The sequence below is a fragment of the Thermothelomyces thermophilus genome, chromosome 1, assembly GCF_000226095.1.
Source record: "Thermothelomyces thermophilus ATCC 42464 chromosome 1, complete sequence".
NCBI classification, from domain to species: Eukaryota; Fungi; Ascomycota; class Sordariomycetes; order Sordariales; family Chaetomiaceae; genus Thermothelomyces; species Thermothelomyces thermophilus.
Window position 1 is genome coordinate 1,417,760 of NC_016472.1, and position 23,070 is coordinate 1,440,829.

Below are 23,070 nucleotides of genomic sequence, written 5' to 3' on the forward strand. Positions count from 1 at the left end.
GTGTTGTGGCCCAGGTGCATGCTCGCTGCTTTGATTCCTCCCTTTGTGTGCCAACCACATGCCGACAGCTGCACGGGAGCTCTGGGTGACGGAGTCAGTGGCAAGAAACCTGACCAAGCTCTCAATCAATCTCAACAAGCACGTAGGTGCAGGGGACTCCTCCTCTCCGAAGAGGCGGGCTCACGCATGATCACGTTGTCAAGAGTCTTTGACTAGACTGGGAACTATATATCCGTGACAACATCCTTCTGTGGGAGCGTTACTCTTTCTCCCTTTCGACTTTCGACCGGACCTACATCGTGGACGGCAATCCTAGACCTCCGCACCATTACTGATCGACACCGTCCAGAGCGCCGTCTCTCTACCTCTTTCTCCCTCACCTCTGTTCCTCCACCTCTATCTCCCGCTCTCTCGTTCTCTCGCCCTTCCGATTGATAGTTCCAACCCAGCGAGCCGCCCACCGAGCCTCCTCCATCGTTGACGAACCTCGCCCTACACATTAGCGAACTGACAAGAGGGGGCGGGGGGAAACATACGAACTATTGAGGCAGACGGGGAAAGCTTGCTGGGGGTTCTAAAGGGACCCGTGGGGAGGCGTGAGGGAAGCCAAGCCGTTGCGGAACTATTCTTGCTGCGTCAAGATGGTACTCAATTTTCCCGAGAGCGGTGTCGTGATCGAGAGCTCGGCCATCAAAGACATGGCCGAGTTCCCGACGCAGGCATTCGCTATCACCTTGAGTGACAGTGTCATTGAGGACATGATTCTCTGCGTCCAGAACGGCGGGGACATCCAATTGGCTCTGGGGAGCAATCCGGTGAGTAATTGTCAAGATATCCTCTGGCCTCCAATATTGTCCGCTATGTATTGTCTGTTATTGTGCGGTGCTCGACAATACCGAGCACTTGGGTCGGAGCCACACAACCGCGACCACCCCCCTCCCCCAATCCTATGGATGCTCCTCTCGCTCTCTCTCTTTGTCTGCTTCGACGATCTCCTGACCTTCCCAACCACAGAAATTCCTCTTCGACGATCACGAGATTCGCATCCCAAAGACGTCCGACCCCTCCGGCTACGACCTTTTCTTGGCCAATTCCGACGATCCCTCGACTGCGAGAAAGTTGCCCGAGCCGACCATGTCGATCCTTCGGCAGCCGAAGCGCAAACCGAAGACGACCGCCCCGAAGACGGCCAAGCCAGCCGGGAAGGGAGAACCGGTAGCCAAGAAAGCGCCAGCCCGAGGCTCTGCCAAGTCTTCCGGTGCCGCAGCGCGGCCGGGTTCTTCAGCAGCCGAGGATGGGGAATCTCAGAAACAGGAAGATGCCACGGCGAAGCTTAAGCGGACATTTGACAGTTTGGCAGCGGACAAGCGGGAGAATTCGTACGGATGCCAGAAAGGTCCGCTGAGGGAGCTGAGACTAACATCAATCCCAGTGCTGTCATCGTCGGCGGGTTACCCAGTTCGAAGGGGGCAAAGTTTGGCCGACTGCTCGACACACACGGTGCTCCTTCGCCTCGTTCATTACCCCCAAGTCCGGCACTCAGCGGGGTCGGTTCTCCCTCGCTTCTTCCCTCCGGAAGCACGCCACAGGAGAGAGCGAAGCAGCAGCGGTTTCCCCTCATGCACGAGCTGGCGGTCCAGGACCTGTCGCGCGAGGAACTCTTGGAGAAGTGGGACGGGACCGAGGAAGAGTTCAACGCTGCTCTCGAAAAAGTGGCGACCTTCGACAAGGACCTCCAAAAGTGGGTTCTGAAGAAGAACTGCTGGAAGGACCTCGATATCTTCGAGTACGACTACTCCGACGACGACCGCCGCCAGAAGGCCATTACCAATGCCATCAAGTGGTTTGATCGCAACCGGGTGAGCGCGTCGGACCCCCTCTGGCAGAAGCTGCTCCCCAAGGCGGATCGCGGGAAGGGCATATGCCTGAGCAACCTGCAAGTGACGCTCGCCAAGGGCCCCGTGATGCAGGCGCCCAAGCAGCGGACCGACGCAGCGAGCGCTGGCGGGGCCGACTCGGAGAAGGACGATTCGGCGACTTCAGCCACAAAGAAGGGTCCGGGCGGCGAGGCAATGTCGAGGTCCAGTTCCCAGGCGTCGAACGGGAAGAAGAAGCTGTCGGCGTCGGAGGCGCAGGCCAAGCGTCTCCTGTCCACCAACAAGAAGAAGCCGTTGCCAGCCGCGACGACAAAGGCAGCGCCGAAGACTTCGGCAGCCAGATCGTCCACCAAGGGAACTTCGGCCAAAGGCGGCCGGGTGTTATCCAAGGAGTTCGTTACGGATTCGGACTCGAGCGATGACGAGGTACCGCTGTCGTCGTCCAAGGCGAAGTCCAAAGCCGCAAGCGCACCGGCTCCAAAGCCGATGGCGCGGCCAGCCGAGAAGCCAAAGGCGCTGGCGGAGAATGGCAAGGAGAGGCCAAAAGAGGCGCCCGTACCGAAGCCGAAACCCGCTCCGGCTGCGAAGGTGTCACCGCGAGAGCAGAAGAACGAGAAGGAAAAGGATACCATCCGCGCCGAGGTGATCGCCAGGCCCATTAAGCCCGCCGCAAAGCGCCCGCGGGAGGCCGACGACGACGACAGCTCGAGCTCCGGCACTCCGCTCAGCAAGCGCGTCAAGCCTGCCGCCAAGCCACTACCCACGCAGACTAAAGCGCGCACTGCTTCCGATGCTAGCCAGCACAGCCGGGTGGCCGCGCCCAAGCCCAAACATACTTCGCCCGTCAAGTCTTCGCCCCTCGCTTCCTCCCCGCCGACGAACGCATCGGACGTGGAACAGGACCGCACCACGCCCGCCAAGGCCCGTGAGCGCGAGCGCGAGCGGGAACGGGAACGGGAACGAGAACGGGAACGAGACCGTGAGTGGCGCCGGGAGACGGCCGTGCGCGGTTCCAGCAGCAGCACTACAGATACCAGCAGCACCAGCGGCAGCATCGCCAAGAAGCGACCTCCGACGACGACGACGGCGGCGGCGGCGGACTCGTTGCCCCAGGGAAAGGCGAAGCGGCAACGCCCTTCCCAGGAGACTATCGAGATGGCAGCCAAGTTCCGGCAATTTTACGCGCGGTACCTGCAGCTGCACCGGGATGTCGCGAGCCACGATAACCCCGATCCGGGCAAGATGACGGATCTGTTGGATATGCACGAGCGGCTGAGCCGGATGAAGACGGAGATTTATGCTGCGGTGGAGGTATGAGGGGGAAGGTGGGGGGTGACTTGATTGATGGAAGAGATGGGCTGGGAAAAGCAAGCACTGGGAGGGTCAAAGCCGGCTGCACTTGCACTCTCGGTTAGTTGATTGGGTCCTTTTTTTACACTAAAGGGGTTTCTTTGTCGTTGCTCGTCCTCGAAACAAAAAAGCGATTGCATGAATCCTGACTGGTTATGGCGAGGGAGTTTCAAGAGGTTGGGTTTCACACTGGCAGTTGAGCTCGCCCCGGAGCCAGACCGGATCGTCGAGCTGGGCACACATTGCATCTGCACCTGGGTGTTGCATGGTTTGTGGTTTGGATTACTAGTCTGTCCATCAAGAAAAAGATGGCTCGGAGCACGAATTGGCGTTATGGAAAATCCGGTTTGGGAAGTTTGATACTCAGCGTTGGCTAGGTTATCATGTCTGGATCGATGGGACCAGTCCATCACATGAAAGGGGGAGGAGGGTATTTTCTCGTTTCTTTTTGATAGCGATGAAATACAACAGGCAGCGTTGAGTATGCATATGAGCCAGACCCCCCATTCAGGCTTCCATATCATGCATACTGCGTTGAAACGGCAAAGTCGATGTCCCACATGCCTCGAAGGGTGGGTGCTATGGCCTTGTCTACGCTTAGATTATCGCTTGGAAAATCTGCTAGGTTCGGAGTACGTTCTTCTGTACGGATTATACTTCGCACCCTTCAGAAGGGCCGCATCCGAGCCACACACACACACACACACACACCCACACATACATACACACACATATTCAGGTCCAGAAGTCCGGGTTCAGACCCCTGCGCCGGTACGCCACGCGCGCCTGCACATGTTGGTGCTGGAAAAGCATTCGGAGCATCATCCAGCTCTACACAGCCGGTCGAACCAACACGGAGAGCGAGGAAACCGTGAACGAGATGTTTTGAAGGTTAGTTTGGGTGTCGTGTATCATTCGCGAACCGGGAAAGGAGGAGCGAAGCCATCGGCTATTCTCCCGCCTCCTCGATCGACAGGTATATAAGACAGAATTGTTCGCGTCAATCATCATGTTTGTTACGTCCGTCATTAAGCAACCTTCCCCCCTTTACTCCTCTCCCGCCTTCTCCTCTACGCCCGCCGCCTAAGCCGAGAGCTCCTTTGGTGCTCCCTGCTCCGGGAACTCTGATTAGATTTGTTTGGCCAACCCACGTGGTTATCCGCCACGGACCGACCTTCCTCCTCGTGCTGATCCTCCTCCATCCGTTTCCGTCTTGTCGTCGCCGTCGTCGGCTCGCTCGCTGTGTAAGAAAGCAGGCAAATTGTGTCGGACCTCTGTGTCGTATACGTAGATATATATATACATATTCACAGGTGGGGGAGTTGGTGAACCGCCCCGCTTTGCTGCTTCCTTTCACAGCTTGGAGAGAAAACGGAGGAGGCCGCCTCCCTACTGGGTCTTGAACAGTAGGATTGCGCAGTGGCCGAGGTAGAAGTAGATGAAGTGCTTGGTCTCTGGTTTGTGCGGGTCGATGTCGTCAGTGGTCGTCTGCAGCAGCCCGAAGCGAAGGAAGAGGGGTGGTCGACTTCATACCGTGAGTCACGAAGCTTCCGAAGTTACGGCCCACGATGCAGTGCCAGGTGGGCCCCTTCCTCTCGTCGAACTATGTATCAGAGTATTGCGTCAGCGGAAGGTCCGTGGCCCGGTGTTAGCTGGAAATAGCGTAGTAGGCATACGGTTCGCTTGATATGCTGGGCAATGTCCTATCCAGGCGATTAATGTTAGTTACGCTAGTTAGACCGCGCGAACTGGGGTGTCAAGAGCACAAACCTTCTCGATGGTAAACTTTGCCATCGCCTCCTGGGCTAAGGTACATCATAGGTTAGTCCGGTATGTCCCGGTTTGACCACGAAGGTCACGATCGGATCCAGGTCGTACATACCCACTTCGATGACCTCTTGTTGCATGTCCTCAGTCTGTCATGCTCGGTGTGTTAGACTTGTCTCCGGGGGCCGAAATCGGACGGCGGGCATATCGATGCGGAGGACGAACCATATCAGCGCTCTTAATCTGGGCTGCTACAGAAGTTAGCAAACGCGGTTTGTGAGGGTTTGTGAGTCAGGCGTGCGCAGTGAAAGGGGCTGCGGCAACCGTACCCTCGAGCTTCTCCCGGGCGACAGGGGAGCTGCTCCTAGCTTGCTTCCTCTCGTCGGTCGGCATTGTGTCTTGGGTTGAGGTCTGTCTTCGGCTACGCAGTCAGCACAGACTCTGCAGCAATTTGACACTGCGGACGCAAGCGGAGGAGCCGTTCCGTGTCTGCACACGGGTGATGCATCCCCCCTCCTGTCCTTGCGTCGCAGGTCCTGACGAAATTGGATGGGGGGGCTAACGTACAAGCAAACAAGGTAAACTTTGGTGGATTCGACAATGAGGCGCTGCAAACCTGGTACAGGTACGGGCGCAAAGGTGTGGCAGTCCAAACTTGATGTACGAAAACGTTAGGAGAAAGGCGATTCGCGGTGTTGTGTGAACGGGCAAGTGCTCTGCATCGAATTGTTTGTGGTCTTCCACGTAGAGGTCGGCGCGGCTCGGCCGAAGCTAAATGATTGGTGCCGCACTCCTTGGCGTCACTTGGGCTCAGCGCTTGGTCCCGGCCCAGAATTCAAGGAGCAGGCCCCGGAACACACTTGGCAACCCGGGAGCGGGGCGGGCTAGTTATTTTCCGGACATAGTTACTCCGCTCAAGTGTGGTGAAGGACAGGCGATAAGATAACCACTAGAGCTGTGGGGCCGGCATTGAAATTTCTGGAACGGGTGCCCAAAAAAAAAAAAAAAAGAGGACTCAAGCTTATTGCATTTCATTGAAGATCAAAACAAGATCACATCAACAACGGGAATGATTGTGCGGTAGCCTTTGCTTCAAACCCTGCCGGCGGCAGACAGGAAGCAATATAATCAACGAACATGGAGTCCTCGAGAGTGTTCGTCAAGAATCTGCCACCGACCATTTCGGAGGCCGAGTTTCGCAACCACTTCTCTGCCCAGGGTCGCGAAGTCACCGATGTCAAGCTCTTCTCTAACCGCCGCATCGGCTTTGTTGGCTACAAGTCGCATGAAGATGCTGCAAAGGCCGTCAAGTACTTCAACAAAACCTTCATCCGGTTGTCTAGGATATCTGTCGACTTGGCCAAGCCGGTAAGGTCAACCCGCCCCGACTCGCCAGGCTCCTGCTGATCATAGATGCAAGATTGCAGACTCAAAACCGAAATTGCCAGCCGCAAAGGATGAGCAGCGTCATGATGGCGCCGGCATTTCCTCTCGCAAGCTTGACGGCACCGGCGTAGACCAAACCGATGACGAGAAATCAAAGAAGAGAAAGAGGGAGGCACTTGAGGAGGCGGATCCCAAGCTGCAAGAGTACCTTGAGGTTATGGGACATCCGGTCAAGAAGCCCCGTGACAGGGAAGTGGTTGGCACCGGTCAAGAGGCTGATTCGGTAGCCGCCGTCCCCCCTGCCGTCATTGAGGCGGGCGAGAGCGACGACGAGTATGAGGATATCCCCTCGCTCAAACCGAAAGGGGGGCCCAAAGGGGATCCCGCTCCTGTCGAGGCCGCACCCACAGCTGTGCCAGATGGCGAAGGCCCTACGCCGGCAGCAGGAGACGTACGCGTGAGGGAGGTGCCGAAGGTGGCTGCAGACGCGACAGATGATGACTGGCTCCGGTCAAGGACAAATCGTCTGCTTGACCTCGTGGATCCTGATGACCCAGAGTTTGCTGCGCGGGCAGTTCCATCGGCCCCCGCAGCCGCGACCACCCATGCACCCGAGCCAAAAGATTCGGGACATGTTGAAACAACCACCAATACTGATGGCCCCAACCAGGGCGCACCCGTGCCAACTGAGGATACCGAGGACGCCATAAAGCAAATCGAAAAGACTCGCAGGCTGTTCTTGCGGAATCTCAGCTACACCGTCACAGAGGATGACATTCAAGAGCACTTCTCCAAGTTTGGGGCTCTGGAAGAGGTAAGGATGCTCTCATTCTTCTGTCCATACAAGCGCTTGCCCTTTGTGATGAATCCCTTGATAGGGACAGCTTATGCCATTGGCATATGACGAAACCCTTGGGCTCAGTATTTAGTAGATGCTTCGAGATTCTGATGAGAGGGGCCGATTATCTTATTATTTCCATTCACCGGGCACCGGACGCTCGCTAACAGCATACAGGTAAATCTTCCGTTGGATAGCCGGGGCCAAGGCAAGGGTTTCGCCATGATCCGCTATGAGCAGCCGGCTGCCGCGGTCGCGGCATTTCAGACAGACGGCTCGATCTTTCAGGGCCGAATAATACACATCATCCCTGGTTCGGCGAAAAGGGAGAAGAAACTGGATGAATTCGCACTTTCCAAGCTGCCCCACAAGAAGCAGCAGCTTCTCAAGAAGAAGGCCGAGGCAGCGTCTAGCACCTTCAACTGGAATTCGCTCTTCATGAGCCAAGACGCTGTCAACACAGCCGTGGCAGAACGTCTCGGTATTTCCAAACACGAGCTCCTGGATCCCACGGACGCGTCTGCTGCCGTGAAACAGGCAGTTGCGGAGACCACGGTGATTCAAGAGGCTAAAGCCCACTTCGCCGCCCATGGGGTGAATATCGAGGCGTTCAAGTCGCAGCAGCGAGGCGACACTGCGATCCTCGTCAAGAATATCAAGAACGCCTCGATCGAAGAATTGAGAAACCTCTTTGAGGAGCATGGTTCTGTGGTGAGGGTTCTGATGCCGCCGAGCGGTACCATCGCCATCGTCCAGTTTGGACAGCCGGCGGCTTGCCGAGCCGCCTTCGCCAAGAAGGCGTACTCACGGTTCAAAGATTCAGTGTTGTTTCTGGAGAAAGCCCCCAAAGGATTGTTCGTAGACAATGCGGCCCCGCCTCAGGAACCTCAGGATCGCCCTGCTGGCGTTCAGAAGCCCTCGGTTGCCGATCTGCTGGAGCGCCATGACGACGAGGATCAGCAACTCGAGACGACCTCTCTGTATGTCCGTAATCTCAACTTCTCAACCACCGCCGAGGGCTTGACCAATGCCTTCAAACACCTGGACGGGTTTGTGAGCGCCACGGTCAAGACCAAAAAGGATCCCAAGCGGCCGGGTCAGGTGCTCAGCATGGGTTTCGGATTCTGTGCCTTCAGGACCAAAGAGCAGGCTCAAGCGGCTCTGAAGGTCATGGACGGCTATGTGCTGGACGCGCATAAGCTTTCCGTAAAGGCTTCGCACAGGGGCCATGACGCCGCTGAAGAACGCAGGCGTGAAGACCTTGCCAAGAAAGCAGCGGCGCAGCGGACAAAGATTGTCATCAAGAACCTTCCATTCGAGGCAACCAAAAAGGATGTGCGTGCCTTGTTTAGTGCTTATGGCAAACTGGTTGCACTTCGCCTCCCGAAGAAGTTCAACTCGATGTCGCGCGGCTTCGCATTTGCCGAGTTCGCCACGGCCAAAGAGGCGCTTAACGCTCTTACTGCACTCAAGGACACTCATCTTCTGGGACGCCGGCTGGTTCTCGACTTTGCAGAGGCTGATGAGGTTGACCCAGAAGAGCAAATCAAGGCCATGGAGAAGAAGATCAGGGGACAGGTGAACAAAGTCACATTACAGAAGCTCACGGGAGAAGGGAGGAAACGGATCAACATCGGGGATAAAGATGAGGATGAGGCATGACAGCACGAAGAATCGATCTCTAGATAGATCTTGGATCATCAGAGACAAAGAAGGACCAGTACCCTCGAGAGTTAACTTATTTTTGGTGGCTATGCCGCCCTTGCCGAGGAGGCGTTGTCCATATCCCTGCGGTTCCCTTTGCAGAACCCCCCACCTCTGCCCTGTTGAAGAATACCCGGCCAGCCTTTCACGCCTTCCCATTGCGTCTAATTAGTCTTTTTGTGCGAAGACTAATCTTGTTCGCGTCCCGGGGATGGCGTGCGCCCCGAGAGCAGCGCCGTGGTCCCGAGACGGTCCACGCCAACCAACGAGTTTGTCGCATGTTCCCCTGGAGGCTATGTCAAAGCCTTTTGATGCCCTTGCGTGCAGATGGTACGGTGCTGTGCGTCCTTCGGGGCCGGAACTAACAAAGCAGTGGCCCCTAGCTACCTAACAAGTTGCAACAGCATCCCTACCTATCTCCGGGGGGGGGGGGGGGGGGGGAAGGGAACGGACACTGGGTTCATGCAGTGTCGATGGCCGCCCGTTATATCCTATGCCCTCGCTCCCTTTGATATGTCGGGCTTCGCTAGCCCAGCATATTTCATAGAAAGGTTCTAACTCGCAATCCAGAGTGGAAGTCATTCCACTCCAGCTTTCCCCTCCTCCTCGATTCCTCGATTCTTCGCCGGCATTCCGAGGCATTCGCCTGCCACCGCGGAACCCATTGCGATTCTGCAAGCGCCATTGTGCTCAGCAATGGAACCGCCACTGAGGCTTCTCGCTCCCTCGGCGCAGTGCTATTCACCACTGCCAAACCACGAACATGAAGACCGCCATCCGGGCTCGCCTTGCAGACAGTGTCTCCAGGAATTGGCAGGAAACGTTCAACTCCCGCACATGGCCTGGTATGGCCAGCAGTTTGAAGCCCTTTCATCGATCCCGCCATCGATTCCGCCATCGATTCCGCCGGTGATGGCAGCACCCGTCTTGCGAACGCAGTCACTTGGGCCAGACTATGGCACGCCGGCGTACCCCAGACCCCAGCAACGACAGGAGGCTCGCCTGCGCGGCAGAAAGCAGGGGCGAGGGTCTAACCCGCTCATGCCCCTGCTGACCCAGGCGTTCCAGAACTACCGGAAGAAACAGGCGGACAAGCCAGAACAGAAATGGCCCGAGGCATTGGAGGGGCACTTCCTTGACGGTAAGTCTACCGAGCAAACAAAGGCACGCCCCCCTAGTGCCGTCCCTTTCTGTGTGTCTGTGTCTCCGTATGGCTGGCTGATCCTGGTTTGGTTTGGCAACCAGCACTTCTACTCATCCCTCAGATGGGGCGCAGTAAATATAGCATAGAGCAGCGTCAGCAGGGGCGGAACCAGTTGATTGGAAAGTATCTGTGGTTAGCCTCTTGCCGTGACCTGGGCCCCGGTGAGAAACCCAGCGCTCTTCTTCTGGAGATTCGGGGAGAGAAAGGAAGAAAGAGGGTTTCGAGTCACATCCAGGTGGTCAGGAACTTCTTTGCCGCTCATCGTTGCCGTAAGTTTGACTTTTTTCGAATAGCCAGGGGCCAACCCCGCCCCCATCCCCCCCTTTTTTTTTTGTTGTTAGTGGCGTTTGCGCCTTGCCGCTCTGGGGTGTGGTCAGCAACTAACAAACATCATCCCTTGCAGTTCACTTTCTGTTCGGCCCACGACAGAAAGACAAGGATGACAAAGACGAGCGCCACATCGAGAAGGTGTCGCTCAAGAACAATCCGATCCTGATTGCCCTGTCCGAGAATCGGATGCCCGATCAGCGACCCAACTACGAGTACTTTGCGCAGATTCTCGCCCTGAACGAACAGGTGCAGTTCAGGCCTCGGCGCTGCTGGATCTTTGTCTCGCATCCGGACGTGCTCGTCAGCAAAGACGGCTCGGGGTACTTGCCCACGACAGGCACCAAGCTCGGCCAGGCCGAGTATCCGCACCTCCGGCGCAACCTCGAGCGCGAGACGTGGGCCAGGGAGGAGGAGCAGCACCTATTCAGGGGCGCACTCCTTCACGAGTTCACCAAGGAGATCCACCAGGTCGAATCGGGCAGCGTCGGCGACCTTGCCAGGAAGTGGGCGTCCGCGTTCCCGAGCCTCCAGCAGCGCCTGAGGGCGATCACGTCGTCGACCACGGATGGACAGTGCGACGTCCTGCACCTGCACACCACGCTCGAGCTGAGGGAGAAGCCCGGCTTTCCTGCCGACTCGAGCCTCAGCTCTTGGGTCGAGATCAGCATTGAACAGCCGCACTTGCTCAACCACCGATGGAGGGTCGAGACACACCTTGTCGGGCCTCCGGAGCTCAGCTATGCCCGCGATGACTCAGGGGAAGAAGGCTCGTACCAGGAAGATATTTATGAGCGGCATGGTGAGTTTACCATCAAGTACCAGCATCAGCCGGGATGCGACGGCTCGCGCAGCAGCAGCAGCAGCAGCAGCAGCAGCAGCAGTGACAGTGCCCGCGGACACTGTGACTGCCTCTCGCGGTGCAGCGGTCGGGACGCGTTCTCGGTACCGTTCCCGATTCCGTTCCCCGCTACCGCCTGGGCCCAGACACTCACCAACTGCGCCGAGTACCCGGCGTATCCGTCCAGCGGGAGCAAGAGGCATGCGCGCGGGTGGGGCGTCGAGTGCGAGAGAGAGGAGGACAGGGAAGAGGCGGGATGGCGCCGACGCGGCAGCAAAGAGCCTACGCAAATGGACCTGGTCCCCAAGATCGCCATGATGCAGGAGATCTTGTCGTGCCCGCCGCCCGCTCCGTCCCACCAAGGGGAGAGCAGCGAAGCTTCTTCGGAACAGGGCTGGACACGTCGCGGGCTGATCCTCTGGACGTTTGACACCATTCACAGCGTGGCCAAGGAAGGAGGGAGAGAAAGGGGGAAGCCGCAGACGGCCTCGGGCGGGAGGACCTGCTGGCGCTTCCTGACTATTCTCGATCCCTCCAGCGAGCATCACCTGCGGCAGGCCGCGGTCACCAGCCGCCGGACGCCCGCTGATGAGTTCCGGGGCGTCTCGGACAGCCTCGCCTGCGCTTCGCGGCCCGGGTCCCGCGCTGCCATCCCGTCCCCGACCCCGAGCTACCCGCAGCACCCGAGCGCGACCACGAATGAGAACTTCCCGCCGGCCTGGAACAATGTTGCTGTAGGGCCAGGTGCGGCGCTGTCCCTCCCTCCGACGACGCGAGCCTACGGTGCCGATGTCGATGCCATTTCACATGCGATACCACCGCGCGCGGCCGCGGGCGAGGCAGGGTACGAGCTGCCGGACAGCTTCGGCGGCAGCCACGGCGGGCTAGCAACGCCGCCTTCGACCGCCTCCACGGCCAGCTCGCTCACGCAGCCCTTCAGCACCGCCTCGGCGGGCTCCGACGTGTTCCCGGGCTACGTGTCCCCGCCGCACGGCCCCGTGACGACGGCGGATCCGGGAGCCGGCCCGCACACCCTCGGCGGCGCGCTCCCGGGGGCGATGACGGACCCGTTCCTGTCAGACGTGGGCGGTGCATACGGCGGAGCGCAGGACGGCATCATCCACGGCTGGGACAGTCACGTCGCCGTCGCCGTCGCCGTCGCCGGGTTGGATGCGGATCCCTGGTCGTCACCGGGCTATTCCGACGCCAGCGCGGCCGCCCATCAGGTCCATCATCACGACACCATCGCCTGGTCCGCGGGGACGCAACCGCAAACCGTCCGGTCACGCCGGGGCAGCGAGCAGCAGCAGCAGCACCACCACCACCACCACCAACATCACCACCCCTCCGGGTCGCCAGAACAGCACACGTGGGCATCGTCCACCCACTCTGACAGCATTATCGACAACCACGAACTGTGGATGCCCCCGATCGCGGCAGAGACCCAGACCCCGGCAGCAGAGACGGCCCCTCCTCCTCCGCGTGCAGACAGCAGCCACCCCGATCATCGCCACGACCACCACCACCGCGCGGCGTCCGACTCCTCCTCACGGGACTGGGGGGAGGATGAGGAGGAGGAGAGGGGAAGAGAGGAAGAGAAAGAAGTTGAGAGGCAGATGAGAGTGCTTGGCCATCATGTGGGGTCGTCAGCGGCTGGTGGGGCCGATGAACGTGGCGGTGGTAATGGTAATGGTAATGGTGGTGGCGGTGATGATGATGATGATGATGCCGCCTCGCTGGGCATGCCGTCGCCGGTGAGTCGCAAGCGGGCGCGAGAGGACGACGACCCTGCGAGCGATGAAGAGGGGTATCGTCGGTTGAGGGCGAGGTATTGATATTGATTTCGCGAAGTTAGGGTTTCCCCTTCTCTGTATTGGCCATCGGTGTGTGTGTTGTTTGAGAGGTTAAATTTAGGGCGAAACCCAACGTTCGACCAAGCGATGCTACACACACACACTGGGGGTTTCTGCTGAATTGTTGGACTTTTCTCATTCGCTCAATTTCTGATATTATGTGTCCCCTTTTCCTCGTTCCCTTCCACTTGCTCGTGATAGTCTCTCAGCTCTCAGTACGAGGCCGCGTTGGGGATATGACTCGTTGGGCAATGGACCGACATCTAGGGTTTGATTGCTGCGGCCACTGTTCCCAATCCGACGTTTTGGGATTTGTGATTTCCTCATGATGGTACAGAGTGAGGCCGGCGTTGTTGACAACGAATAATTAGACGGGGCCAATCCGGGATGGAGCCTGCCCCGGCCGCAACCCTTGGAGCCGGCACGCGCGACAAGATGAAACAAAAAACCAACCATGTGGGCCTCGAGAACCTCTTTTGTGTGCACGAACATGTCTTCTGGCTCTCCGAGGTCGGTCGGTGAGTCGGTGCTTGAGTAGGAAGTGGAACGTTCGTCTTTTGGCTATTCCAAGAGGCATTCATTGATGAGTACTCCGTAGTGTTGTATGTATGTACATGTACATACATACGGATTACGGGTACAGTAGTACTGTACCTCCGTATTTGGTATTCTGTAAGGCTGGTTTAACAAGGTGCGCGTCCGGGTGGTGGGGACTTGACGTGTTCGGATGAGACAAGCAACGGGCGATCATCAGTCAAAACCGTTCTGGGTCATCTCATTCTTCCATGGTTAGCGCATTTCTCCGTGCACGGGCATTGACAGGAAATATCATCGAGCCAGAAAATCTGATCCGTGGAGAAGGGAAGAAGCCTCGGATATGTTAGGGAAACGGCCATAAGAGTGACAGACAAGATGTTAGGTATAGTTCTTCGTTGCACGCACCCTTAACCTAGCCAATGAATGGCCGATTTAAAGGACGAAGAAATCTCGCTTCGCAATGTCAGCGTGGCAGGCGGTAATTCCTTCAAGCGCGCTCCGCGTTTCTTTAGTCCGACCACGGCAGAGTTGAGAGGAGGGGGCATGAATACCTCGTACGGAGTAACTACTGCAGTAGGTGATCCGGACCTAGTCCGTATTGCGTCGATGCGCGGCTGCAACCTCGCAGTGCTTCACTTCATTGCTTGGGCGAGGTGTGCAAAAAAGTGAAGCCGTGTGGCCCGGGCTGGCATGGAATCCAGAAGCGGCCTGGGCCCGAGCCGGGCCCAACCTGTTTCTCCTGGGGTCGCATGTGGGTGCACCTGCAGCGAATCGCCCGCAGCCTGGGGCCCTGGCGACGCAACCGTGTGGGCCCCGCACTGGGCCTCGCCTATCTGAGTTTCGAGTCGAGGAAGCGGCACGAGTGGATGAGGCGCACCGGCTGCAAAAGCTTGGCAGGCACCCGCGGGCAGCTCTGCTCCACTCGAAAGCCCTTGGGCCAGTAGCGCGGATCCGGGTGGAAGTCACCAAGCGCTGTGTTGATGCTGTCGGGTGACTTGCTCGATAGCAATTCTGCGAGAATGGGCCGGCCCTTTCTTTCCCTCCCTTTCACTCTCTCACTCTCTCACCCTCTCACTCTCTCTTCCACGCACTTCGCAGGCCAACCCACCCCCAACCCCTCACCCCACCAAGCCCGCACACTTTGCAGGTAACATCCCGGCACCAGCAGTGTCCGCCATGCTAGTTCGTCGCCCGCTGCCGTAGCCGGCGGCATGCATTGGAAAGCGCCTGCTGCTACCTGTTGCAACGCTGGAGATCAGCCGGGCCCAGCATGGCGCCGAGCATGGCCTGGCCGCCAGTCCCCAATGTCCCAAAAGGTCGTCCCTTGACCGTGGACCCTCCTCAGACCCTCTTCCAGGCCTTTCTTCAAACCTCGTCCCGTCTTTCCCCCACGGCGGCCGTCGCGTTGTGTTGTCTCCCACCTACCTCTCCACGAACCCTCCGATTCTCCTCCTCTTCCAAGAGACGAGCCGGATCCTCTCCTCATCCACCATGTGTCCGACTCGATCGCCTTAGAGTTCCCCGTCGCGTGGCCCGAACCGCCCATCAAGGTTTCAGCTTCCAAATGTCCGCCCAACGCGACCAGACTTGCCTCATCCTCCGGTTTTTGTGCAACGCCTCTAGCTGGATATCTACCCCTGCCGTCGCCGTCTTGGCAACCTCTCTGTTTCCGGCATCTTGGTCTTCACTCCAGGTTCCTCCAGCGGGTCGGCAACGAGTTCGATACATCCAGCGAGTCCATCGACAACTCCCGGAGAGTGTGTTGGTGAGGCAAGGCGATCACCTCGACTCGACACTTGGGTCCACGCTACCCTTTGGTTCCCAAGGAACCCATTGTTCATACAAAGCCCTTGTTCGGCTCCCCTTGTTCTCGCCGTGCGATTCCAAACTACGTCCACGGTAGCCCGAGGGGCCAACTATCGCCGCTTTTCGCCGCTATTTGCCATTTGCTTTCCGGGTCGGTATTGTTCGCGCCGGCACGAACAATACTTGTCATCGCGGGCCGTTGAACAAGGTGTCCTTATTTATTGAACCAGAGATTTGACCTTATTTTTTTATTGTTCCCGGGAAACTTCATCCACATAGCAGCAACAACAACAATAACAACAATCAGCTCTACTACAGTAGCAGCAGCAGCAGCAGAAACAACGGCAGCAGGTCAACCACAAGCTCTGCAAGCTCTGCAACAGCATCCGACATACTATTACGGATATATCATGAGAACATCCATAGACCGCATCGTGGCCGCCTGGCTCCTAGCGGCCCTTAGCGGGACCGCGACAGCCCATTCCTGGCCTGAGCAGACCGTCCGCCTGGGGCCGGATGGTAAAGAAGTTGGGAAGCCCGGTGCTGACAGGGCTCACATCGAGAATGGGCCCGATGCCAGCTTCCTGATCCCGCCAAACGGCGGACCCAAGGTTTTCGACGCCAACCAGAAGATTGTCAGGGATGGACAAGGGACCTTGACCGATTCGAGCTACAGCGACCAGTTCCCCATGCTCTCCGTCGCCCCGGGAGACTTCGTCGCCATCAAGCACCGAGAGAACGGCCATGTCACGCGCGCCGACAAGACGAACCCGATGAAGCCCATCAACCGCGGCACCATCTACCTCTACGGGACTACGGAGAACGATCTGTCCAACGTCAACCTCATGGACGTACATCTGAAGTGGACGGCCGACGGCAAGGGCGGAGACGGCAAGGGCAGGCTTCTGGCGACGCGGAACTACGACGACGGCCAATGCCACGAACAGAAGCCGGCAGACGGCGACCTCGAGGGCATCGGCGACTACCGCAAGCAGCACGTCAGCAATGCCGACTCCCTCCTCTGTCAGAGCGACATCAAGATCCCCGAGGACGCCCCCGTCGGCAAGATCTACACCGTCATCTGGGTCTGGGACTGGCCCGATATGAAGGAACCGGGCGTCGCGGTGCCCCCGGCCGAGTACAACTCGGACCAGGTGGCGACTCCCGAGACCTACACGGGCGTCGTCGACTTCAAGATCGTCGACCCCTGCGACGAGAGCCTCGGCGAGGTCAAGGGCCCGACCTGCAAGAGCTCCACGGCCGACAGCAACGTCAAGTTCGCCATGGACGCCCCCGCCACCGCCCGCGGCATCCCCTCCCAGCTGGCCGAGCCCTTCATCGTCAAGGTGCCCCAGGCAGGCGCCAGCGTCCCCAGCGCCACCGCCGACCCCAAGTACATCCCCTTCGCCGTGCTGATCGGCCAGGAGCCGACCGAGTTCCCGCTGCCCCAGTCCATCCTAGAGAAGCAGAACACCCCCGGCGCCGCGGGCGGCGGCGGCGGCGGCGTGCCCACGCCCACTCCGACGCCCTCGCCGGATTCGGGCAGCGGCAGCGGCGGCGGCGACGAGGAGGAGGTCGTCACCATCACCACCACCGTCCCCGAGGGCTTCACCACCATGACCGTGACCCGCTCCAAGGCCGAGAAGACGCCCGAGGCCAAGCCGAGGGGCATCCTACTCAGGCGCCGCCACCGCGCGTAAGCAGGGGCCAGACAACCCAACCGGACTGCTCCTCCTTTCCTTACACTTTCTTGAAAATTACGAGCACGTGAGTTTGTTTTGTCTTATTCTTCTTCTTTTTTTCTTTCTTTTCCTTTTTTCCCTCCTTTTGCTCTGATGGCTAACTTGCCCAGAATGCAGCGTTACGATGTGTCATGAATAAAGAGTGTGGAGACTGGCGTATACGGCGTATGAGGTAGACAATAGCGGCGATGCATTTGGTGATTTTGTGCTATCATTCTTCTTCTGTTTCAATCTCCCCTCGCCGGAGGAGAACTACTGATTTGGGTGACTGGGAGGAGGGAGGCAACATGCATGAGCTGGCTAGATATCTTGTCTTCACCTTCCTTGAGGGAACATTTGTTATCCTTTAATTCTTTAGGCTGTCTTGATAGATAAACGAATGGCTGCATTTCGGTTCTGCTTTTACTACTTTCCTGCCGGCTGGCGGCAGATGATGCACAGACATACATACTGTAGCTTCAATTCCCCCCTCCCCGCCCCCCCCTCCCTTCAATCCCCAGTTGTTTGGCAGGCAGTAGTTGGTTTCCAGGAGACAACAATCACAGCACTTACAGATACGTATGAACGTAGAAGCTAGAGCCGAAACACTGTACTATTCATTCTGCGCGTCCACTCATCGATCTACAAATTGATGATCGACTTGGTTCTTCAGCATCCTCGCTTTCCGCCTCGAAAATTCGACCCCTTTTTTCTTTTTCACAGCTCGCCGCACTCGGCAATGACGACGTCCAGGTTGGGCACGTCCTTACCCTTGAGGCCGGTCTTGGTGTGCTCCATCTTGCGGACGACGTCCATGCCTTCGACGACGCGGCCAAAGACGACGTGCTTGCCGTCCAGGAAGGGCGTGGGCACCGTGGTGATGAAGAACTGGCACCCGTTGGTGTTGGGCCCCGCGTTGGCCATGGACAGCAGGCCCGCCCGGTCGTGCTTGATGTTGAAGTTCTCGTCGGCGAACCTCTTGGTCCCGTAGATGCACGTCGACCCCGTGCCGTCGCCGTTGAGGAAGTCGCCGCCCTGGCACATGAAGTTGGCGATCTGTGTTTTTCCGTGGTTAGAGTAGTGAATTTTTTTCTTATTTTTATTCTCTCCCTTTTTTTTTTTTGTTTTGCAAGATTCTTTGTTGGTAGGGTATCCAGGGCTTCTTACGATGCGGTGGAACTTGGAGCCCTTGTAGCCCTGGGGCCGGCCGAGATGGTCCTTGTACTCGCCGGTGCAGAACTGGCGGAAGTTCTCGGCCGTCTTGGGAACCACGTCCTTGAAGAGCTCAAAGGTGATGCGGCCGAGGGGTTCGCCTGGTTACGGTGATGAGTACGCCACGTTCGACCCCAGGAGGATGGATTGTGGCTAGATGTTCATACCGCCAAGTGTGATGTCGAAAAAGACGCTGTGAGAAGTGAAAGATAACCATGTCAGCATGAAATCCTATTCCTGACGCGCAGCAGAGCCAACTTGGATGTCAAGCATCATGGCCGCCGTCGTCGGTAGCTCGGCCACAGCAGTTGCGCCGCGAGAGTACCACTCCCTCAATCATGTGGTGCAAATGATGAGGCGGGGCATCACCAGAGGCGGGGTATCACCAGTGGCAAGTAGGACTGGGAACAAAAAGGGGACGAAAAAAAGGACCAGCAGCGTCAAAGGGGCTTCGAACTTACAGAGGATTGCCCGATTCAGGAAGTACGGTAGACGCCATGTTGACGAAGTTATGTGTGTCTCTTAGTTGATTGACGGAGGTTGAATTTCTGTGGTTGGTGCCTGTTTACGTTGTGTGTTGTTTGGTGGCAGCCTAAATTTACAGTTGAGGGGTTGAGGGGTTGAGGGGTTGAGATGAGTGGGGTCCCAACTGCTCCATACTTGGAACAACGTTGAACAGGTCAGATCGCCTTCAAAACCGTCATGACGTGGAAAGGGAGGGGAAATAACGCAGTCAGAGTCGCCTTACAGCTGGCATATTTTTCTTGTCAGGTGGCAACGATCAAAATAGCAGGACCTAACTTTTGGACAAGAAGTTTGCGTGGCTTTTGAGAGCACAAACAATTCAGCGCAATGTTAACGGGCGGGGTCCTAGACCATTTCGTGCGTTGGCCGAGGTCCGCTAGCCTTGAAAGCTACCGCCTAGCACCAGGCCACGAGAACTACTCCCTACGGAGGCAGCAAAGCACGAAACGTGACTTGGACCCCTCCGTTACTGCATTCCCTACAGCTTCTGTCCCGCCACCCTCGCGGTTTGGGCGGTTTCTTTGTATCCTCCGAGGCTCCTCATCTGCGGCGTCTATTTCCATATCCTCTGATGTGTATACCCTAAGGAAACTCCGCATCACGGAAGTATGACCTCTTGTTTTTCAACCCTCCGCCTCGAGCTCGTAGCTGTTCGACTTGTGCTTTGGCTGGAACTTGAACCCTGGCGGGGCTGGGCCCAGGAACATCTCACTACATCTCTGTCAGCCGAGAACCATTAGAGTTTCGTCCACGCGCCGGCAGATCATACCTGATCTTGATCCAGTCCTTGTAATTCTTACTCGCAAGCAGCGTCTCAAGATCGTCCCGCCCGCGGTAAGCAGGGGGCCTGTCGTTCAGGCTGGGAGGGAGATGTTCCAGCAGGCCAACAGGCACGTAGCGGCAGAAGAAGCTGAGGAACTCGAGAAGGAACCGGCGCGTGTAGTTGAGACCGAGCTCGTCCGAGCCCCAGGCCTCCATTCCGTAGCGGGCGAACTTCTCAATGTACGTCAGCCGCTCCGAGCTTGACTTGTCCAGGTACTGCCCTTTCTCGATCTCCTCAAAGATCCACGGCTTGACGATGGCGCCCCGGCCAATCATGACACTATCGACCTTGGCTTTGTCGATGTGCTCAAAGTAGTCGACGTGCGAGTAGCAGTCGCCGTTGCCCAAGAAGTACATCTTGCCCCCGTTAGGCAGCGTGCTCTCGTCGGCTTCCCGAATGGTGTCGGCCAGGCTGTCCGCCTTGTCGTTGAACTGCTTGATCAGGGCGGCACACTCGGCGATGTAGCCCCAGTCGGCGGCCTTGGTGTACCGCTGCTGCCTCGTCCGGCCGTGGAGCGTGACGGCCGCGCAGCCGGGGGCGCCGACCACGCTGCGCATATCCTCGCCCCCTAGCGCCAGGCGCTCGACGAGCTTGTGTGCCGTGTGCCTGTCGTCCCTAACGCCCATCCTGATCTTTGCGGTGATTGGTACTTCCCCCGAAACCGCGTTCATGCCCCTGATCATTCTCTCCAGCTTCGACTGAGCATCCAGAAGGGCAGACCCGGCGCCGGATTTGTACACCGCGTCCACCGGGCAGCCGCAGTTCAGGTCAATGAGTCGGAGATGCGGCAGGAACCGAGACAGAGCCTCGGCGGCCTTGATTGCGACCCAGGGGACGCTGGCGGCGATCTGAGCGCCGAATTTGAGATCTCTCGAATTGTCGTAGTCTCGGACGATAGAACCGTTGCCGGGGACGAAGCGAGGTGGAGTGGTCTCGATCTCGTGGGCCCTCATCAGGGTCCAGTCTGCCTTCTGCCCTTGCAGTAACGGCAGCCCTAGGGCCATCTCGGAGTATGTCACTTGAGCCCCTAGCTCGACACAGAGGCGGCGGAACGGAAGATTGCCTTGCGTGGTAAGGGGCGCAAGAACCGGCGTCTCTCGGCCAAAGTAGATCCTCCTCTTTTCTGACGGCTTGAGCGGCGGCTCAACGTATTGTGCTCGATAGTCATTGGCCTCATCCGTATCGTTTTTCTGCTTGTGATAATGCCTGGTGAGCCGTTCGGTGTCTTTGGCCAGCCACTCTAGGTACCGATCCGACTTTTCTAGCCGTAGTCTCTTTTTCGCGAGGTCGAACTTGATCCTGGCCGGCACCACGTTGACCACGCCAGGCTTGACGTCTCCCATCTCTCCCTCCTCCTCCTCCTCCCCCTCCTCCTTCTTCCCCTCGTCCTTCTCCCCCTTCCCTCCATCGGGTGATTGTTTTGTGGTGTTTTCCAAGAGGACCAGTTCTGACCGGCCGTCGGTGTGCTTGATTTCGTCCATGTGACTGCGGACAAACAAACAACGCCAGCCCGAGGGGCACTTGCCGTACTTTGCCCAGACGGGGCACTTGCCTCCGAAGGTGGCGAGGTCGGGGCGCCGGCCTTCTTTCAGATACTGGCGGAGGTCGTGGAGGGCATTGCAACGGTCGCCATGTTTGCAGGGCCGAGGGGAGAACTCAGGAGTCCATGCGACGGAATTGCATAAGCGCTTAGCATCTGAGAATGTGCCAAAATCTCTGTCCTTGTTTTGGCCCTTCTGCTTTTTCCGCTTCCCGTCCTTTTTGGATGTTTGTGTCGCCTCCTGGGGTTCTCGAGCTCTTTGCCCTTCGGCAGCATCGTCGTCAGCGACCTCGTCCTCGGCAGGCTTCCCTGTCTGGCCAGGTACGAAGATCAAGTATCTACGCAAGTTGTCAGTGATGCTGGACGTCGGGGTGACATGTGTGAGTTTTCTAACTCTGCCTTGATCGGGGCGACTCCTTTGACCCTCGGTCTTGGCGACGACTGGGCTGGAACGTCGGACACTGATGAAGGCCCGTCGAGTTTGATCTTCTTGAGCGCAGGTTCGTCGCCGTTGGGAATATTTTGATGATCAGTAGAGCCATTGGCCTCTTCCTGGGGCCGCTTGGCGGTCTCTTGCGATTCCATCGCTCATATATTATATTCAGGAAGCTAGGGCTTCCGAGTTTGCTGCTACTTTCTAAAGGTTAGGTTATTCTGGCCTCTTATGAATTTCCTAACCTTTTTTTATGAACGTTCTGGCATTCAACTTTGAAATCTCAAAAATGCTCTATCGGTCGAACTGAAATCTGGCCCCACAGCGGGGTCACTGAGCGTCTCTGACAACGCACCTTTCTGTCAACCCGAGCTCGGTAATTCTTACAATACATATGTACTGTACGAGTACAAAACGTAGCGTACTCTGTGCAAGCAAGCGATCGGATGCGGGGCACTGCTCTATAGTAGTGTTTCCGTCTCCGGGGACACTCTGCTCACTTAGACGGCAACTGATTGAAAATGTCGTGTAGCCGTGTATGTACAGAGACCCTCTCTCCCAAGTAGTACGCTCATCCAGGCCGTACTGTCTGCTTGAGCATTCTGGAATATCTACAGCTTTGAAAGCGGAGCGTGAGAGCGCCTGGCGGCCCCTTCAGGTTGCATCGGCCTGGAATGGTCGCCCACAAGAGCGGCTTGTCTTGGGGCTTCCATCATGAGGACAACTACCGTTGGTCTCTCGCCAACGAGACTGGTCTCTATCCAGTCTTGAGGCTGCGGGGATGTTGAATCCAGACGCGGGGTCCCGGAGATCGATCTGTTCCAGTCTTAGCGCAAGGCATTTTTTTCTCCTTGTGGCTGTCTGGAGATGTTGCATTGCAGCGTGCCAGAACCCCTGGATGGAGAAGTAAGACATCCTATTAGGTTTGGAAGTGCCTTACATGACTTGCAAGGCGCTATCCCGTACATACGGGTGATGAATGCCGTCCTGCATGATCCACTGGCAAGCAAAAAGGGGAGGGTGTGCGGGGGCGTGTTGGGGCTGGAAGGCATGGTGCGAGCGTGGGAACCGGGAATACCGGCTGCTGTGGCGCGGGGGCTGTTATTACAGGGGGGTTGACACTACAGCTCCGAAAGCAACAGCGCCCATCATCAGGGCGAGCTACCTTAGGCTGTTGCATCCAGATGGAACCCACCTCACCAGGGGGTCGGTTCAATTTCACCTCCCGACTTCCTGTCCCGTCCTCCCAGGCAAAACAGTCATCGCGTCCATCGCGCAGTGGTAATTTGACTGGCAGCTTACCTTTGGGCCAAAATACGATCTCTA

At 57.6% G+C, this 23,070-nt stretch overlaps 7 protein-coding genes across 7 annotated transcripts; 4 read left to right on the forward strand and 3 right to left on the reverse strand.

Moving 5' to 3' along the window:
- The first annotated feature begins 429 nt into the window (after window positions 1-429).
- MYCTH_2294607 (uncharacterized protein) lies at window positions 430-3,452 on the forward strand. Its single transcript, XM_003658573.1, has 3 exons — window positions 430-815; window positions 1,015-1,379; window positions 1,433-3,452. Exons 1-3 carry the CDS (start codon window positions 642-644, stop codon window positions 3,192-3,194), a joined length of 2,301 nt encoding a protein of 766 aa, XP_003658621.1. The 5' UTR covers window positions 430-641; the 3' UTR covers window positions 3,195-3,452.
- A 662-nt stretch (window positions 3,453-4,114) lies between these two features.
- On the reverse strand, window positions 4,115-5,679 carry MYCTH_62074 (uncharacterized protein). The gene is made up of 8 exons (XM_003658574.1): window positions 5,562-5,679; window positions 5,324-5,415; window positions 5,220-5,242; window positions 5,110-5,143; window positions 4,998-5,032; window positions 4,904-4,930; window positions 4,761-4,830; window positions 4,115-4,681 (listed from the first exon to the last, which is right to left on the reverse strand). Exons 2-8 carry the CDS (start codon window positions 5,385-5,387, stop codon window positions 4,617-4,619), a joined length of 318 nt encoding a protein of 105 aa, XP_003658622.1. The 5' UTR covers window positions 5,388-5,415; window positions 5,562-5,679; the 3' UTR covers window positions 4,115-4,616.
- A 331-nt stretch (window positions 5,680-6,010) lies between these two features.
- Window positions 6,011-9,085, forward strand: MYCTH_2294614 (uncharacterized protein). Its single transcript, XM_003658575.1, has 3 exons — window positions 6,011-6,362; window positions 6,415-7,194; window positions 7,396-9,085. The coding sequence occupies exons 1-3, from the start codon at window positions 6,132-6,134 to the stop codon at window positions 8,878-8,880; spliced, it is 2,496 nt and encodes an 831-aa protein (XP_003658623.1). The 5' UTR covers window positions 6,011-6,131; the 3' UTR covers window positions 8,881-9,085.
- A 566-nt stretch (window positions 9,086-9,651) lies between these two features.
- Window positions 9,652-12,766, forward strand: MYCTH_8962 (uncharacterized protein; the record flags this gene model as incomplete). Its single annotated transcript, XM_003658576.1, has 3 exons — window positions 9,652-10,114; window positions 10,168-10,395; window positions 10,530-12,766. Coding segments are annotated over 3 exons (2,928 nt in total), but the record flags the coding sequence as incomplete, so codon positions are not given.
- A 2,978-nt stretch (window positions 12,767-15,744) lies between these two features.
- Window positions 15,745-17,367, forward strand: MYCTH_2294618 (uncharacterized protein). The gene is made up of 2 exons (XM_003658577.1): window positions 15,745-17,257; window positions 17,343-17,367. Exon 1 carries the CDS (start codon window positions 15,901-15,903, stop codon window positions 17,188-17,190), a length of 1,290 nt encoding a protein of 429 aa, XP_003658625.1. The 5' UTR covers window positions 15,745-15,900; the 3' UTR covers window positions 17,191-17,257; window positions 17,343-17,367.
- Window positions 17,368-17,709: 342 nt separating this feature from the next.
- MYCTH_2294621 (uncharacterized protein) lies at window positions 17,710-19,113 on the reverse strand. Its single transcript, XM_003658578.1, has 4 exons — window positions 18,885-19,113; window positions 18,591-18,616; window positions 18,379-18,524; window positions 17,710-18,267 (listed from the first exon to the last, which is right to left on the reverse strand). Exons 1-4 carry the CDS (start codon window positions 18,920-18,922, stop codon window positions 17,929-17,931), a joined length of 549 nt encoding a protein of 182 aa, XP_003658626.1. The 5' UTR covers window positions 18,923-19,113; the 3' UTR covers window positions 17,710-17,928.
- A 134-nt stretch (window positions 19,114-19,247) lies between these two features.
- Window positions 19,248-21,996, reverse strand: MYCTH_2294623 (uncharacterized protein). The gene is made up of 3 exons (XM_003658579.1): window positions 21,706-21,996; window positions 19,718-21,649; window positions 19,248-19,659 (listed from the first exon to the last, which is right to left on the reverse strand). Exons 1-3 carry the CDS (start codon window positions 21,894-21,896, stop codon window positions 19,572-19,574), a joined length of 2,211 nt encoding a protein of 736 aa, XP_003658627.1. The 5' UTR covers window positions 21,897-21,996; the 3' UTR covers window positions 19,248-19,571.
- Window positions 21,997-23,070: the final 1,074 nt, after the last annotated feature.

Bases quoted from the DNA above. Each gene is read 5' to 3' on its own strand.
- MYCTH_62074 (XM_003658574.1), bottom strand. From the start codon at position 5,387: ATGCCGACCGACGAGAGGAAGCAAGCTAGGAGCAGCTCCCCTGTCGCC. The intron at 5,243-5,323 runs GTACGGTTGCCG...CTTCTGTAGCAG, and splicing joins CGCCCGGGAGAAGCTCGAGG to CCCAGATTAAGAGCGCTGAT. The intron at 5,144-5,219 runs GTTCGTCCTCCG...CGAGCATGACAG, and splicing joins AGATTAAGAGCGCTGATATG to ACTGAGGACATGCAACAAGA.
- MYCTH_2294614 (XM_003658575.1), top strand. From the start codon at position 6,132: ATGGAGTCCTCGAGAGTGTTCGTCAAGAATCTGCCACCGACCATTTCG. The intron at 6,363-6,414 runs GTAAGGTCAACC...CATAGATGCAAG, and splicing joins CTGTCGACTTGGCCAAGCCG to ATTGCAGACTCAAAACCGAA. The intron at 7,195-7,395 runs GTAAGGATGCTC...AACAGCATACAG, and splicing joins AGTTTGGGGCTCTGGAAGAG to GTAAATCTTCCGTTGGATAG.
- MYCTH_2294618 (XM_003658577.1), top strand. From the start codon at position 15,901: ATGAGAACATCCATAGACCGCATCGTGGCCGCCTGGCTCCTAGCGGCC.
- MYCTH_2294623 (XM_003658579.1), bottom strand. From the start codon at position 21,896: ATGGAATCGCAAGAGACCGCCAAGCGGCCCCAGGAAGAGGCCAATGGC. The intron at 21,650-21,705 runs GTTAGAAAACTC...CAACTTGCGTAG, and splicing joins GTCGCCCCGATCAAGGCAGA to ATACTTGATCTTCGTACCTG. The intron at 19,660-19,717 runs GTATGATCTGCC...ACAGAGATGTAG, and splicing joins AAGGACTGGATCAAGATCAG to TGAGATGTTCCTGGGCCCAG.
- MYCTH_2294607 (XM_003658573.1), top strand. From the start codon at position 642: ATGGTACTCAATTTTCCCGAGAGCGGTGTCGTGATCGAGAGCTCGGCC. The intron at 816-1,014 runs GTGAGTAATTGT...TCCCAACCACAG, and splicing joins TGGCTCTGGGGAGCAATCCG to AAATTCCTCTTCGACGATCA. The intron at 1,380-1,432 runs GTACGGATGCCA...CATCAATCCCAG, and splicing joins GCGGACAAGCGGGAGAATTC to TGCTGTCATCGTCGGCGGGT.
- MYCTH_2294621 (XM_003658578.1), bottom strand. From the start codon at position 18,922: ATGGCGTCTACCGTACTTCCTGAATCGGGCAATCCTCT. The intron at 18,525-18,590 runs GTATGAACATCT...CACCGTAACCAG, and splicing joins TTTCGACATCACACTTGGCG to GCGAACCCCTCGGCCGCATC. The intron at 18,268-18,378 runs GTAAGAAGCCCT...GGAAAAACACAG, and splicing joins GCTCCAAGTTCCACCGCATC to ATCGCCAACTTCATGTGCCA.